The 14,299-nt window shown below is 36.3% G+C and overlaps 1 protein-coding gene across 6 annotated transcripts in view; it reads right to left on the reverse strand.

The window, feature by feature from the left end:
- Positions 1–14,299, reverse strand: part of FGGY (FGGY carbohydrate kinase domain containing) — a 181,243-nt gene that overhangs the window by 44,931 nt on the left and 122,013 nt on the right. For all 6 annotated transcript variants that reach the window (XM_060773599.2, XM_060773598.2, XM_067467862.1 and 3 more), the window contains exons 13-14: positions 6,084–6,204; positions 1,202–1,296 (exon numbers count right to left, since the gene is read on the reverse strand). In XM_060773599.2, coding sequence (XP_060629582.2) covers positions 1,202–1,296; positions 6,084–6,204 — 216 coding nt within the window. The remainder of the gene's footprint in view (positions 1–1,201; positions 1,297–6,083; positions 6,205–14,299) is intronic.

Consider the following 14,299-nt stretch of genomic DNA (forward strand, 5'->3'; position numbering starts at 1 on the left):
GGGTCACAACACACAGTTGTAATTATATTTTATAGTATTGGGCTTTATTTTGTGAACCGCTCAGTGAATTTTGGCAATTGGGTTGTGCTGAACAGACATAATAGGAAGAAATTAAATGAATAAATACAATTACCCATTACTATACTATTCCCTCTGAGAATCCCATGGCAATAAAGAAATAATGACTGTATTTTATAATAAAATAATATACCATCTCCCATGAGATTTCAGTATATTTTCATAACTATAGTGCCAAAAATGCAGATGAGAAGTTTCAAGAGCAAACTATAGCAAAGGTTGAAATAGCTTGGATACTGCTCCAGCAAAAAGGAGGACAAATCAATACATGTGTACTCAGAGCTAAGTACCTCTGAGTTCAATGGGACTTACTTTGGTTAATGGGCACAAGATTATAGCTAAGGAGAAGCAAAATCAGTGTCGACTTTTATGGAACAGTTATTCATCAAAGCAAAAGCGAATCACATTAACCAGAAAAAAAATCTGCCTGTATCCTTATATATTATACAAAGATGCTCTGTTATATCACTGCAAATCAATTTAGAAGATTTTTTTGTAAGAACAAACAATGAATCTCATTTAAGATGGCCACTCTTCTACATTTTCAGAAGACAGAAAATGTAAACAATGAACGTCCAGTTGAGGAACTAGATTGGCTATTCCCGAATAGTCTACAAAAAAGCAGAATCCCAGTTGTTTTGTTTGGAAAACATAAAACCAACAAATGGCATAAAACTATGGATTCGACACCAAACTATCCAGTTTGTTATCCTCAACTTTTCAGTGTCTGTTACAAATATCATTGTTTTCTCTTCTTTCAAACACAGCTTACTGTCACACATGTAAACACATGAGACACATAAAAACAAATGTATTCAGTATTTTCTTATTGCTGTTTACACGTATTTAAAAAAAATAATGAATTTATTTGTTTTAATAATAAACTCTGTCCCAAACTTCATGAGAAATTTAAACTACTAGACCTTATGATCCTTTTGCCTGAGGCCTGTCTCCTTGTTTAACTAAACCACCCTCAGCCCAGCAAACAGTTTGAAAAGCTCGTCTACTGTGATGAAAAGAACTTACAACTTTCTGCCCTCCCTGCAAAGGATGATGTGTAAGACGTGAAATAGAAAAGTGCTGACTTTAAGCTTTGACATTTTAGTCTTCCATGATTACATACCTGCAGAGAAGCAAAATCTTTTGAAGCACAAGCTCCAAGAATAGCAGCACCCACTACAACAGACTCCACCTCTTGGGCCAGGACAACAGGCATGCCTAGACAGAGACAATACTTCTGTTAGAATGCTCACAGTAGTAGAGAGACACATGTAGACATTAAAAGTAAAGAGGGAGGAATATTTTTATATCTATCTGTCTACCTATTTATCTATCTACCATTCATCTCCTCTGTCGTATAATAGCACTTATACCACAAAGGTGTGTGGATGCCATAAGGCCATTTTCTGTAGTGGTATAGTGGAGTAATAAATAAATGAATGAAATGTAATTGTTAGTTCAGGAACAGAAAAGACTTGTACCTAGGTTCAGGGGGAAACCATATGAATAAAAGGCAAAGTGGGAAGGAAAAAACCCAGTGTTAAATGCACTACATATAGTTATTGCATTTGTATCAACACAATAGATATTTTTGAGGCAAATACAAAACTATAGGACTTGCCCTGCAGTTAAGAAGGAAAAGGAATTTGTTTGGGATGGAGAGGGAGTAGAAGATGTTCAGGTAGCAAAGTGTTGCATATAGGCCTATGTCTCCAGTACGGACACTTTTCTTTTATTCTGAATGATTTTTAACATCTCTATGATTCTATCATACTTGAAGAAGAAGCATGCATGACATGCCTGAAGAAGAAGCATGCATGACATACTTTTGCATATCAGTTGACCAATAAAGATGGTTTTAATTTAGTAAAAGTAAGAACTGCACAACATAGTCTCAGAGGGAACAAAGTTAATAAAATACAGTTCAACAAAAATGGAATATCCTCAGGGATCCCCAGAGGTTACAGACTGTGTCAGTTGGGAAAGAATGTGTCAGTCCCAAGTGGGAAAGGAGCACACTGAATTGTTCAAGCCCTTAATAAACCTACAAAACAGGTCACAAGGATGGCTGGCGGGGATGAGAGACAGGGCCTTCTCAGTGGTGGCCCCTCGGTTGTGAAACTCCCTCCCTAGCAACATCAGATCAGCCCCCTCCCTACTAGCCATCACAAAGAGAGTCAAAACCTGGCTCTGGGAGCAGGCTTTTGTAAATTAGAGCAATGCAGTATGCCGAATATAGAATTATGTGCAATTTGACCTTGGAATGGCCTTAGACCTTGAACTCTGGATGGCGTGTTTTCAACTTTGAATCCATTTTAACAATTTTAAATATGTTGTAATTTTAAATTATTTTAAGGTGAATTTGTTGTTTTGAGGCACTGTGTATGTGCCATTGTAAGCCACCTTGATTGCTCCTGCTGGGATAGAAAAAGGAAGGGTATAAATATGGCAAATAAATAAATAGGAGGCAAGTGAATGAAATCTGTAGAATCTCCATCGTGAAAATATTTTGACACACACAAAAATAGTTTAAACTTATCCGATGGCTAAATTAAGAATCGAGTTTACTGGCACACTTTAACTGTACTTTCAAAACTTGGACGCTTGTGCTCTACTCTGCAAGTGTCTCCACAATGAATACATTCATCCAATCATCTGAACAATCTGATTCTGTGGCTTTTAAGTGGTCTATGAAATTATCTCTTGGTAGCCTGCATAATTGGCTAATGGGGGTTTCATTTAATAGAAATATATTCAGAACTTCCCAGTCTGTTTCCTGGAAGAATAGGGGATTGATACAGGAATGTTAGCTATTTTATCAGATAGATTTTAATGAGGGCAAGAGAACCAAGAGCGTTTTAGTCAGATGAACTCTGACATCCTCTGTCAGTCACAGTTTCTACAAAAAGGAACATTTCCAAGAACACAGAAAGGCCTCTTTGTCCTGCATTGTACTTCACTATTAGATACAGTCAAAGAACCCCAGTTTAAAATTTAATCAGAATTATCTATTAATAGATCTTTAATTTTAGACATCAGAAAGCAGCTCTCAATCCCAAGGCTATGTGAATTAGATAAGAAAAGGTGTGGGCTTGATAAAATCTTGTTTGACAAATAGAAAGCACCACTGTGGCAATAGCCTGTTGCATTCACTCACTCTAGGTCAAGACCTTGTGTCATTTGGTTCAGTTTTTCTGCTTTCATGAAATGTAATTACATAATACCGATTTTCATCTTTCTTCCTACATCAAGGTTGGATGTTGGGTTTGTTTTTCAAGCGATGCAAATCTGCATGAAAAATACCTAGAGTCTAAGCTTTAGACCTGATCTAAACCACATTGGGTCTTTTTATATATGTCCATGCATACAGTTCATGGTTCTGTTTTGCTTAAGTTAAGTGCATATTATTTTTAACAATGTAATGTGTAACCAAAAATTCTTCTAGATAAAGAACAAGTTCGGGTCTTGTAAACATAAATATTATTGCCAAATAGTCCCAAGAAAATGTATTATCTAAAGAATAAAACTGTGTTTTATTAATCAGCTCCTGCTTATTATGATGCACAGAAGCTGTGATGAAGAGAAAAATGTGAAACAGTAGTATTTGCACACCAATGGAGACCGTTTGAAAGTCATCACCTTATCTCTTTTGTATAAATACATGAATACACAAACACTTTATATGCCTGCCATGATGGCTTTGTCTTATTCTAGCTGCTTATTGATATATTTTAAATTCATATCTGAAATAATCAACCAGGATTAGATTTTGGACATACCCAGTCCCTGGGTAGTACCTATTCACTTTAATAAAGGTTGTTCTGGAGAATTTCCTGAGTAGTTATGCTAAATATTTTATATGACCAATAAATATTTCCTGTGGGTTGAGTCCAGAGTTGCTATTTTGTTCACAGAAGGAAGTAAATCAAACGTTTTTTCAAGCCAAAGAAAAACTTCTTAAGTCTGCAGAAATCTAGAAGACAGTATAGGTTCTGAATGATGCATAGGTGGACACAATTTGTAGTTTGTTGAAATTGTAATATTAAAAGTCTATAAAATTATTAACAGGACAGATCATTTGGTTTCTAAAAATCATCACAGTAGAAATGAGTAGAATACAATGGACCTATGTATAAGGAGCCATTATTGTATAATAGTTTAAGTGCTGGACTAGAACTCTCTGAAACTGGGGTGACTTTGGGTCAGTTATACTCTCTTAGCCTGAGAGCAAGCCAATGGCAAACAAATCCTGCCAAGAAAATCTTATGATAGGATTTCTGTAAGGCAAACCTGCCTTAAAGGCATATAGCAACAACAGTTTTCCCAATTTCTCCTGTCTTCCCTCACAAATGAGAAACTATTCTTTTTCTGATTATTACTAGCTTAACAATGCATCAGCACTAGCTGGAGCCCCCGGTGGCGCAGTGGGTTAAAGCCCTTTGCCGGGAGAACTGAAGGCCGACAGGTCGCAGGTTCGAATCCGGGGAGAGGCGGATGAGCTCCCTCTATCAGCTCCAGCTCCTCATGCAGGGACATGAGAGAAGCCTCCCACAAGGATGATAAAAAAACCATCAAAAATCATCTGGGCGTCCCCTGGGCAACGTCCTTGCATACGGCCAATTCTCTCAAAACAGGAGCAACTCCTGACACGATAAAAAAAAATCAGCACTAGCTCTTAACCTGAGACAGTAGCCTACTAGAAAAACCTGATTATACCTAGCCATGGTTCATAGGAATCATAAGGATTACCTCTGCAGATAAAATGCTAGGGTACAGTTAAGAGTAACCAAGAAATTACTCAAGATCAATCCTTTTGACAATGGAAGGAGGAAAAACAGAGAAGTGTGCAAATCCATAGCAAACTCCGAAACTTCTTAACCACAATCAGCAAGTAATTTGTTTTACCATTTGTACTGGTTACTCCAATGGCACTCCAACAATATTTCTGAGATTTTTCTGCAATTTCTTCTATCTGGGATTATGTATGTCTGATAGCTGTGGGCTCCTGGTATCTGCTGAGATTTTGTTTCAGGAACGCCCCATCCAATCCCCAAGGAGACCAACATTCTTGGATGCCCAAACCCCATTATATACAATGGTGTAGTGAAATTTTGTCCTTTATATAAACTTGCAAAGTCAAGATTTGGTTTTAGAAACATTTTAAAAAATTATGTTCAAGCCACAGATATTTGAATTTCAATGCTGAATCCGTGGATATGGAGGGTTGAATGTATGCATCTTTACTGTTTCTTTGTTTGATTTTGTTATGATTTTGGTTTTAGTTAAACATAACCAGTAGAAAGTCAAGCTCTTAGAAATGGGGAAAAATAATGATGGAATTTAAAATGGAACCCCCTCTACCAAATCCACTAAGGACAATCCAGTGGACTTAAGCACAAGATCTTGCTTGTATTGAAGTCTCTCTCAAATCAATTCAAGTTGTAGATTTCTGAAATATCTCTAGCTGAAGTAGTTAGTTGGGACCAAGAGTTTGGAGAACTTAAAAGAGTAAGTTGGTTGTTTATCTCCAGACTTATTTATTTACTTTATTTATATACCGCTTTTCTCAGCCCTCAGGCGACTCAAAGCGGTGAACAACATCAATACAAAACATCACGAGACAAGTATAGGACAATTAAAAACAATTTTAACATAATTCATTAAACAACTGTATAACTATCATTAGCGCCTCAACAGTAAAATCAGAATCCAGTCTCATCATCCATTATTCCGTATTCCTATGTTCAATTACACTGTTTAATCAAATGCTTGTTCGAACAGCCAGGTCTTCACTTTCCTCCAAAACGCCAGCAGGGAGGGGGCCAATCTGATATCTGCAGGCAGGGCATTCCACAGCCGAGAGGCCACCACTGAGAAGGCCTTGTCTCTCATCCCCACCAAGTGCACCTGTGATGCAGGCGGGACAGAGAGCAGAGCCTCCCCAGATGATCTCAGTGTCCTAGCCGGTTCATAGGAGGAGATGCATTCGAAGAAGTAAGACTTACCAGTGATGTCTGCATGCATCTGCACAAAGAGGGGATTCTTGCTCAGCCCACCACAAATAAACAAAGTGTTGACAGAATGTCCAGCACCTTTCATTGTTTCCACAATGTGCCTTGTTCCCAGCTTGCATAAGAGAGAACAAAAGAGAGCTCAGTTAACTCAAACAGCTGCTAGAAAGAAAATATCTATTTAAAGTGTTGGTTGGAGATGCAATTCAGACAGATAATTCTCATATATTTGTATTATGCTGAAAATATGGATACTCCAGTCATTAAGTCTTGTAATTTTCCCAATAAATGAATAATCTGCAAGTGGGGGTTCAGTGGCTGCTGATAGATCCCAGGTCAGTGAATCAACTTCAAGCTTTAATCCAGGGTTTGCAGGCACTCTCTATGGTGCTGATCCTTATATAAGTTCAGCACCTTGGATAGTTCTTTCAAGACTAGACAAAATCTAGAATAGATTCATAGGAGTCATTAGTCACCGCAAGAGAAGAGGGTTTTCTGGGCTAATAAAAAGAGACGGGTGGGAATTTCCATTACTGCATGATCGAACAAATAACCTGCTGTTCCTGATTTTGTTTTAGTGAATCTTTGGATCAGAACCAGGATCAGTGCCACATATGGAACAACAATTATTCAGAATAAAAGGATCCAACCCAACCTACACCAACAGGATGCTTTGGCACTTTTTTCATGGAAAAGGGTTCTGTGCAGACATTACTTGCTTTAACAAATAATATTACTTCACTGTTTGATAAAATGAAATTGCAAAGGATTCGCACTAGACTTGTGGCTCTTTGAAAACATGCTTAAAGAACCATAAAATGGAAAAACAGCGAAACACAGCTTGAAAAATAAGTATTTCACAAAATCTTATGCTCTTTATGGAGGCTATACAAATGGCTCTTAAATACGTGTTTTTCCATGATAAAAGTTATTGTGCACCACCTTTGGAGAGCACCACATTCAAAGATGCTCTGTAGAATTTGGACTTCCGGTGGGTGATGGCGACGGGCAAGCCTCGTTGAGAGGGAGCTCCGACGGGGGACCAGCGTAGAGGTGCCTAAGGGTGAGCTTACAGCTCCCCCACCCTTGCCGGATCGAAGGCAAGGGTGCAGCGAACCCGCAGAGGCTTGTAGAGCCCCTAAGAATCCTCTTCCCTCAAGGAGGGGGGTCGAAGGGGTTCCGAGCCGGCGGGAAGCAAGCGCCCCGCTGGGATCGGGCGAAAGCCCGTTTCAACCGCAGCCAGCCTGCACAAAATTATAAGAAGAAGGAAAGAAGAAATCTCGAAAGAGAACTCTAAGAAAATCTCAGCATCAGGTAATTAGAGACAAAGAAACAAGCGGAAAGAGTTGAGAATTAAATGAATAGAGGAGTAAAGAACAAAGGAAGAGATAAAGAGAATTGGAAGAGAGATTGTGAACAAATTGAACTCTGATTTTAATTTGGAAAGAAGGGATCTAAAGGATTATAAGGACGATTGGGAGATAAAATATTAAAAGAAAATTATTTAAAAAAAAGAGTTATATAAAGCAACTGCCGTTCTCGAAGAGAGGTTGAGAATAGACAAAATAGCTGAAAGCTGAAAGCTCAGAATTTTATTAAGAGCAAGCCTCCCCTTCCCTAACCCTCCCTTCTGCTGAGGAAAGGAAAAAGAAAGAAAGATTATACGACCTTGGCGCCATATTGTTATGGCTAGAGACCCGCCTTCTTCATAAACAAATTGGAAAGACAACGTGGGAAGCGACGAAGAGGGGAAAGGGAAGTGACGGGAAGGAAGAGGAGGAGTTAAGAAGAGGAAGGGCGGAAGGGGAGATGGTAAAAAGGGCGGAAGTTAGTAAAATCATAGAGAAAGAACATAGAGAAAAACCATAGAGAAAAGCCATAGAGAAAACCATAGAGAAAAACCGCTACGGAGCGGCAGGAAAGATATACTTCTCTTTTGAAAAAGAAAGACGCAAGTAAGATAAGTGGATAGCGGAGGAGAAAGCCAGGACGAAAAGAAGACGACTGAGGACGAGTGAGGAAGAGAAGCAGACGAGGGACCAGATCCAGGACGAGAAGAAGACGATAAGCCAGGAAGAGAAGTAGAGGAACGACTAGACCCAGGACGAGAAGTAGACGATAAGCCAGGACGAGAAGCAGACGATTACAGCGAGGGAGAAAGGGAAAGAAGCAGTGGGACAGCCAAGACAGAGAAATCCAAAGAAGATTGAAAGGTTGGAGATTAAACTGGGAAAGATAGGTGTCTGATTTAAATAGGGGAAAATAGCCCTTGGACAATTGAAAGAGTAGTAAATAAGAATTTATATTACATTGAATGAAAGAACGTTGAAGGCTAAAACGCATCAATTGATTTAACCAGATTGAATTATTATTAAATTGAAGCATTTATTATTAATATTGGATTAATTTGATTATAAATTAAATTGATTGAGTATCGAATAAAATCAAAGAACATAGATTAAATAAATATATACTTATATACAAATATATGAAATTTAGATTAGATAAAATAAATTTAAAATAAATTTAAAATTAAAGTAAATATATTGAATTAATTAAGGAAATTCAAATAAAGTATTAGAAAGTGGTATTGTGAGTAATAAAAAGTAGATGTCATCAAAAGGTAAACAAGAGAAGGAGAGGATTCAATTAAGAAGAGGATCACTTGACACCAGCCTCAACATGGAAAATATTCTGAAAGAAATTAAAAAATTATCTGAAAAACAAGATTCACTAAAAAAAGAGATGGCGGATAAACAAGAGGAGTTCTTCAATAAACAAGAAAAGAACTATAAAAATATGACGGAAGAGTTTCAAGGTATGAAAAAGAAAATGGAAGAGGAATTTGGGCAAATAAAAAAAGACATAACTCAGTTGCATGGAGAAGTAAAGGAATTGAAAGTTAGTAAGGAAAAGATGGAAGAAACACAATCCCATATCCTAAAGAGAATTAAAGGTATAGATAGACAAAAGGAAAAAATAGAACTAGAGCAAGAAAAATTACTTCAGAAACAAATGGACTACTATTTAAGATTCAGAAATATTCAAGAAGAGAAACAGGAGGATATTGAGCAATTGATGACTAATTTGATTGTAAAATGCCTAGAATGTGAAGAAGATGAACTGGAGATGGAGTTAGACCAAGTGTATCGAGTATCTTCATTTTATTCAAGGAAAAACAAGACACCACGAGATGTGATAGTCCAATTCACACGCAAAAAAACTAGAGATGATGTGTTATATAGAAGTAACAAAAACCCAATCTTTTACAAAGAAACAAAGATTGCTGTTCTGAAAGAATATCCACAAGCGACATTGAGCAGAAGAAGAAAATACTACTTCCTTACAGATGAACTGAAGAAAAGATCTATTAGATTCCGATGGGAAAGAATTGAAGGTATTATGGTAACATACAAAGAAGAAAGATATTGGTTGACAACGGAGCAGAAGGCCAAGGCCTTCTATGAGAATTTAATGAAGGAATCAGGAGAGGAAAAACCTGGAGAAAGAAAGGGAGACAAAAAGGCATTGACACCGGGAAATGGAAATGGAAATGGCAAAGAGAAGAAAAAACCAAGAATTGAGACCCCAGAAGAGTATAGACGATTCAGTAAAAGTCAAGGGAGTAGTGTACCAATGTCAGAAGACTTAGGAGAGGGAGCCTATGGACCGGATGTGACTGTGCAAGGAATTTCGGAATTGAATCTTGGCGATATAGGATCAGACACAGACCTACTTGGATAAATGGCGGAAAGACAAATTAAATGTTTTTCGAACAATATCAATGGTTTGAACTCACTCCAGAAACGCAAAAAAATATTTGGGAAATTACAAAAGGCAAATTTTGACATAATACTATTACAAGAAACGCATATCTGCCACAAGCATGTGGCACATTTGGAAAATAAAAGATTAGGCAAGACATTTTATTCATCATATGAAAAGAAGAAAAGAGGAGTAGTCACATATATAAAGGACAATTTGACACCGGAATTGGTATTCAAGGACGTAGAGGGAAGATGTGTCGCTGTCAGAATCTTGATGGGTACTTTGAAAATTCTTATATGTAACATATATGCGCCAAATGGCCCAAAGACAAAATTTATTCAATTCCTGTCTACAAAATTGAGAGAAACAGAATTTGACGAGCTCATACTGATAGGAGATTTCAATGGAGTGATGGACAAGAAAAAGGATAAGAATAAGTCAAAAGGGAATGGAGATAGTGGGGGGCTGCTACCGCAAAAATTCTTTGATCTTCAAAGAGAATTTGATTTGGAAGATACTTGGAGAGCTAGAAACGAAAAAAAGATGGACAATACTTTCTATTCTCACCGACACAAATCCTGGTCAAGGATAGATCTTGCTTGGATTACAAAAAATTTATCAACCAAAGTTGTGGAAATGGAAATACTCCCTAGGGACATTTCAGATCATTGTCCATTGGAAATAAAAATAAATCAAAAAAATTATCAAAGGAAATGGAGATTAAATGAAAACTTGATCAAGACAGAGGAAGATAAGATACAATATAACAAAATTATCAAGGACTATTTAGAAATTAATGATATTGAAGAGACAAAAGTACAAGTAACATGGGATGCGCTGAAAGCCGTGTTAAGAGGATGCCTTATACAACATGGAGCTAGGAAAAACAAAGAAAGAAATAGACAAATGAAGGAAGTAATGGACAAAATTGAATGTAAGGAGACTGAATTAAAAAAGAAACCGGATAGCAAAAAATTGAATAAAGAATTAGTAAGACTTAAACAGGAGAAATCCCGTTTGGAGATGGAAAAACACGCAAGAGAGCTGAAATTTCTGAAACAACAAACGTTTGAGAATGCGAATAGATCTGGGAAATGGTTGGCGAGACAAGTGCGTAAGAAGAAACAGGCCACACAGATAACGAAAATAATTGATGGCGACAGAACATCTACGACAGACAAGGAAATTATGGACGAATTTAAAAAATACTATGGTAAATTATACACTAGTGATGGAATAAAGAAAGAGGAAATTACTGAGTATATCAGCGAATTGAAATTACAAAAAATTTCTGAAGAAGTACGGGAGAAGTTGAATAAAGAAATTACGGAGGATGAGATAGATAAAGCAGTGAGTAAAATGGACCCGGATAAAGCCCCAGGCCCAGATGGATTTACAGCTGGATTCTATAAATCAATGAAAAGAACGGTTTTACCAATACTGAAAAGGGTCTTAAATGAGGCATTATTATATCAAAAAATCCCAGATTCTTGGAATCAAGCTGAAATAGTAATGATTCATAAGGAAGGTTCAACACCAGAAGATATTAAAAATTATAGACCTATCTCCTTATTGAATGTGGACTATAAAATATTCACGAATATCTTGGCGACAAGATTAAAAGAATTCTTGACAGACTGGATAGGGGAGGACCAAACAGGGTTCCTCCCAGGGAGATATATGAAGGATAACATACGGACAGTTTTAGACTTGATTGAATATTTTGAAGCAAACCACCAGAAGGAAGTTGCAATACTATCAATAGATGCAGAGAAAGCATTTGATAATTTAAATTGGGACTTCTTCAAGATTTTAATTCAAGAAATGGATATGGGGGCGAAATTTATAAATGCAATCAATGCCATTTATGAAGTACAAAGGGCGAAAATACGGATAAACGGTCAACAATCTGAGGAATTTGTAATTACGAAAGGAACTAGACAAGGATGTCCGTTATCCCCTTTGATTTTTATTATGGCTTTAGAACCATTAATGAGGAAAATAAGAGAAGACACGAATATTAAAGGTGTAAAAGTAGGAAAATATGAATACAAGATTAAAGCCTTCGCGGATGACCTATTAGGAATTGTAGAAGACCCAACAAAAAATTTGGAGAACTGGATAAAGAAGTTGTATGAATTTGGAAGAGTGGCAGGCTTCAAAATTAACAAGGGAAAAACCAAAATTTTAACAAAAAATGTCAAGGTGGAACACCAGGAGAAAATAACAAAAGTTACAGGAATGGAGATAGTTAAAAAATTAAGGTATTTAGGAATCTGGATTACTGCAAAGAATTGTCAACTGTTGAAAAATAATTACGAACTCGCTTGGAGCAAGATACAGAAAGATCTTAAAAATTGGAAATCACTGAAATTATCTCTGTTAGGAAGAATAGCATTAATTAAAATGAATGTACTACCAAAGTTATTGTTTTTATTTCAAAACATACCAGTAATCAGAAATCAAGTAATCTTCAAGAATTGGAATAAAGAATTATTGAAATTTGTGTGGAATGGAAAAAGGCCTAGAATTAAATATTTAAATCTAATTGATAAAAAAGCAAGAGGTGGACTAGGGTTCCCAGACCTAAAAGCATACCATGATGCATGTGCTCTCTTATGGATAAGAGACTGGATGTTGTTAGAAAATGAAAAAGGTTTGAATTTAGAAGGACACGATTTACGAGTAGGATGGCATGCCTACTCGTGGTATGATAGAGAAAAAAAAGAAAAAAATTTTGGAAATCACTTCGTAAGGGCATCCTTGATAAGAGTATGGACGAAATATAAGAACTACTTTTATAATAAAACACCTTTATGGGTGTCTCCAATGGAGGCACATCAAAGAAGATTATTGGGATGGAGAGCGTGGCTAACATATAAAGACATTTTGATAGAGAAGACAGCGGAGATTAAACCATATCAATATTTGAAAGAAAAAAATATTAATCTGACATGGCTGCACTATTTACAGATGAAAGAATATATTAAGCAAGATAATAAGATAGGCTTTACTTGGGAGGAAACAATTTGGGATAAAATCCTAAATCTAAAGAAAAGAGTAATCGCAGTTATTTATAATACACTCTTAAACTGGCTAACGGAATGTGAACAAGTTAAAACATGCATGATAAAATGGGCAGAAAACATAAGAAGGCCTATACAATTTAAGGAGTGGGAACAGATGTGGAACAAAAAGTTGAAATATGTGTACGCAACAGACTTAAGAGAAAATTGGATAAAAATGTTCCACAGATGGTATACCACTCCAAAGAAACTATCTCTAATGAATAAAAACTCCTCTGATAAATGCTGGAAAGGTTGCCAACAGATTGGTACTTTTTACCATATGTGGTGGACATGTAAAGAAATAGGGAAGTATTGGTCTATGGTACACGAAGAATTACAAAAAATTTTGAAAAGAGTTTTTAAGAAGAAACCAGAATATTATTTGTTGGGCTTTACAGACTTGGATTTACAACTACAGGAAAATGAGGACAGACTTTTTACGTACATTACGACGGCAGCCAGAATTACCCTAGCAAAAATTTGGAAACAGAATAATATCCCTACTAAGGAAGAATGGCTTGGTAAAATCAGAGAAATAAGAGAGATGGATGAATTAACTTTTTTGCTGAAAAAAAATACTGGAAATCCGATAAAGAGAACAGACTGGACACTTTATGATAAATATGAGAAAGAAGTCAGTAATTAAGAGTTTTGTTTTAAAACTTTTGGGAACAATTTTGGCTTGGAGACACAACACCTGATGAGGAGATGGAAGTCAACCTTTTTTATTTTTTTTTACTACTATATTTTTTATCCATTTTTTTATCTTATTTTTTTTATATATTATATTCACTGTCTCTATATTATGTCTTTTTTCCGCACTGTTCTATCTTCTTTTGATTGTTCCCCTTCTTTCGTTGTACTTAATAGATAACCCAATAAAAACTTACATTAAAAAAAAAAAGATGCTCTGTAGAATTCAATGTACCAGGTATAACATCCCTGTTCAAAAACTCATGTTTTTCATTCATTTCAAATTCTCATTCACCTTCTGAATATGTAAATAAACCAAATGCTTAAATGGTGTTGGGGGATTTTCGTCCCATCTTCCCTAATCAAGGAGACAGCCTCTTTGTGTACCGACTGTATACTCTGAAATCAATTTCAACTTGAAACTGAAGAAAGAAAATGTGGAAAAAAATCCTACCAAATTGTTCCTCTGCCAACCACATAGCTAAGGAATTCCCACTGCTTTATGCTGAACATCTTTTGAAGTTTGGCCAAAGTTCATTGGAAATTTTACAATCTATAGCAAATGTCTCTTTAGATCGAGGTTGGGTATTTAAGAAAAGCCAAGCACGTCAGGTTTCAGCTGTTTATTATGACTGGGTTGAGTTTCAAATGTATTTTGGTTTAAGATAGGTAGCTTTGGCA

Source organism: Anolis sagrei, chromosome 4 (genome assembly GCF_037176765.1).
Source record: "Anolis sagrei isolate rAnoSag1 chromosome 4, rAnoSag1.mat, whole genome shotgun sequence".
NCBI lineage: Eukaryota > Metazoa > Chordata > Lepidosauria > Squamata > Dactyloidae > Anolis > Anolis sagrei.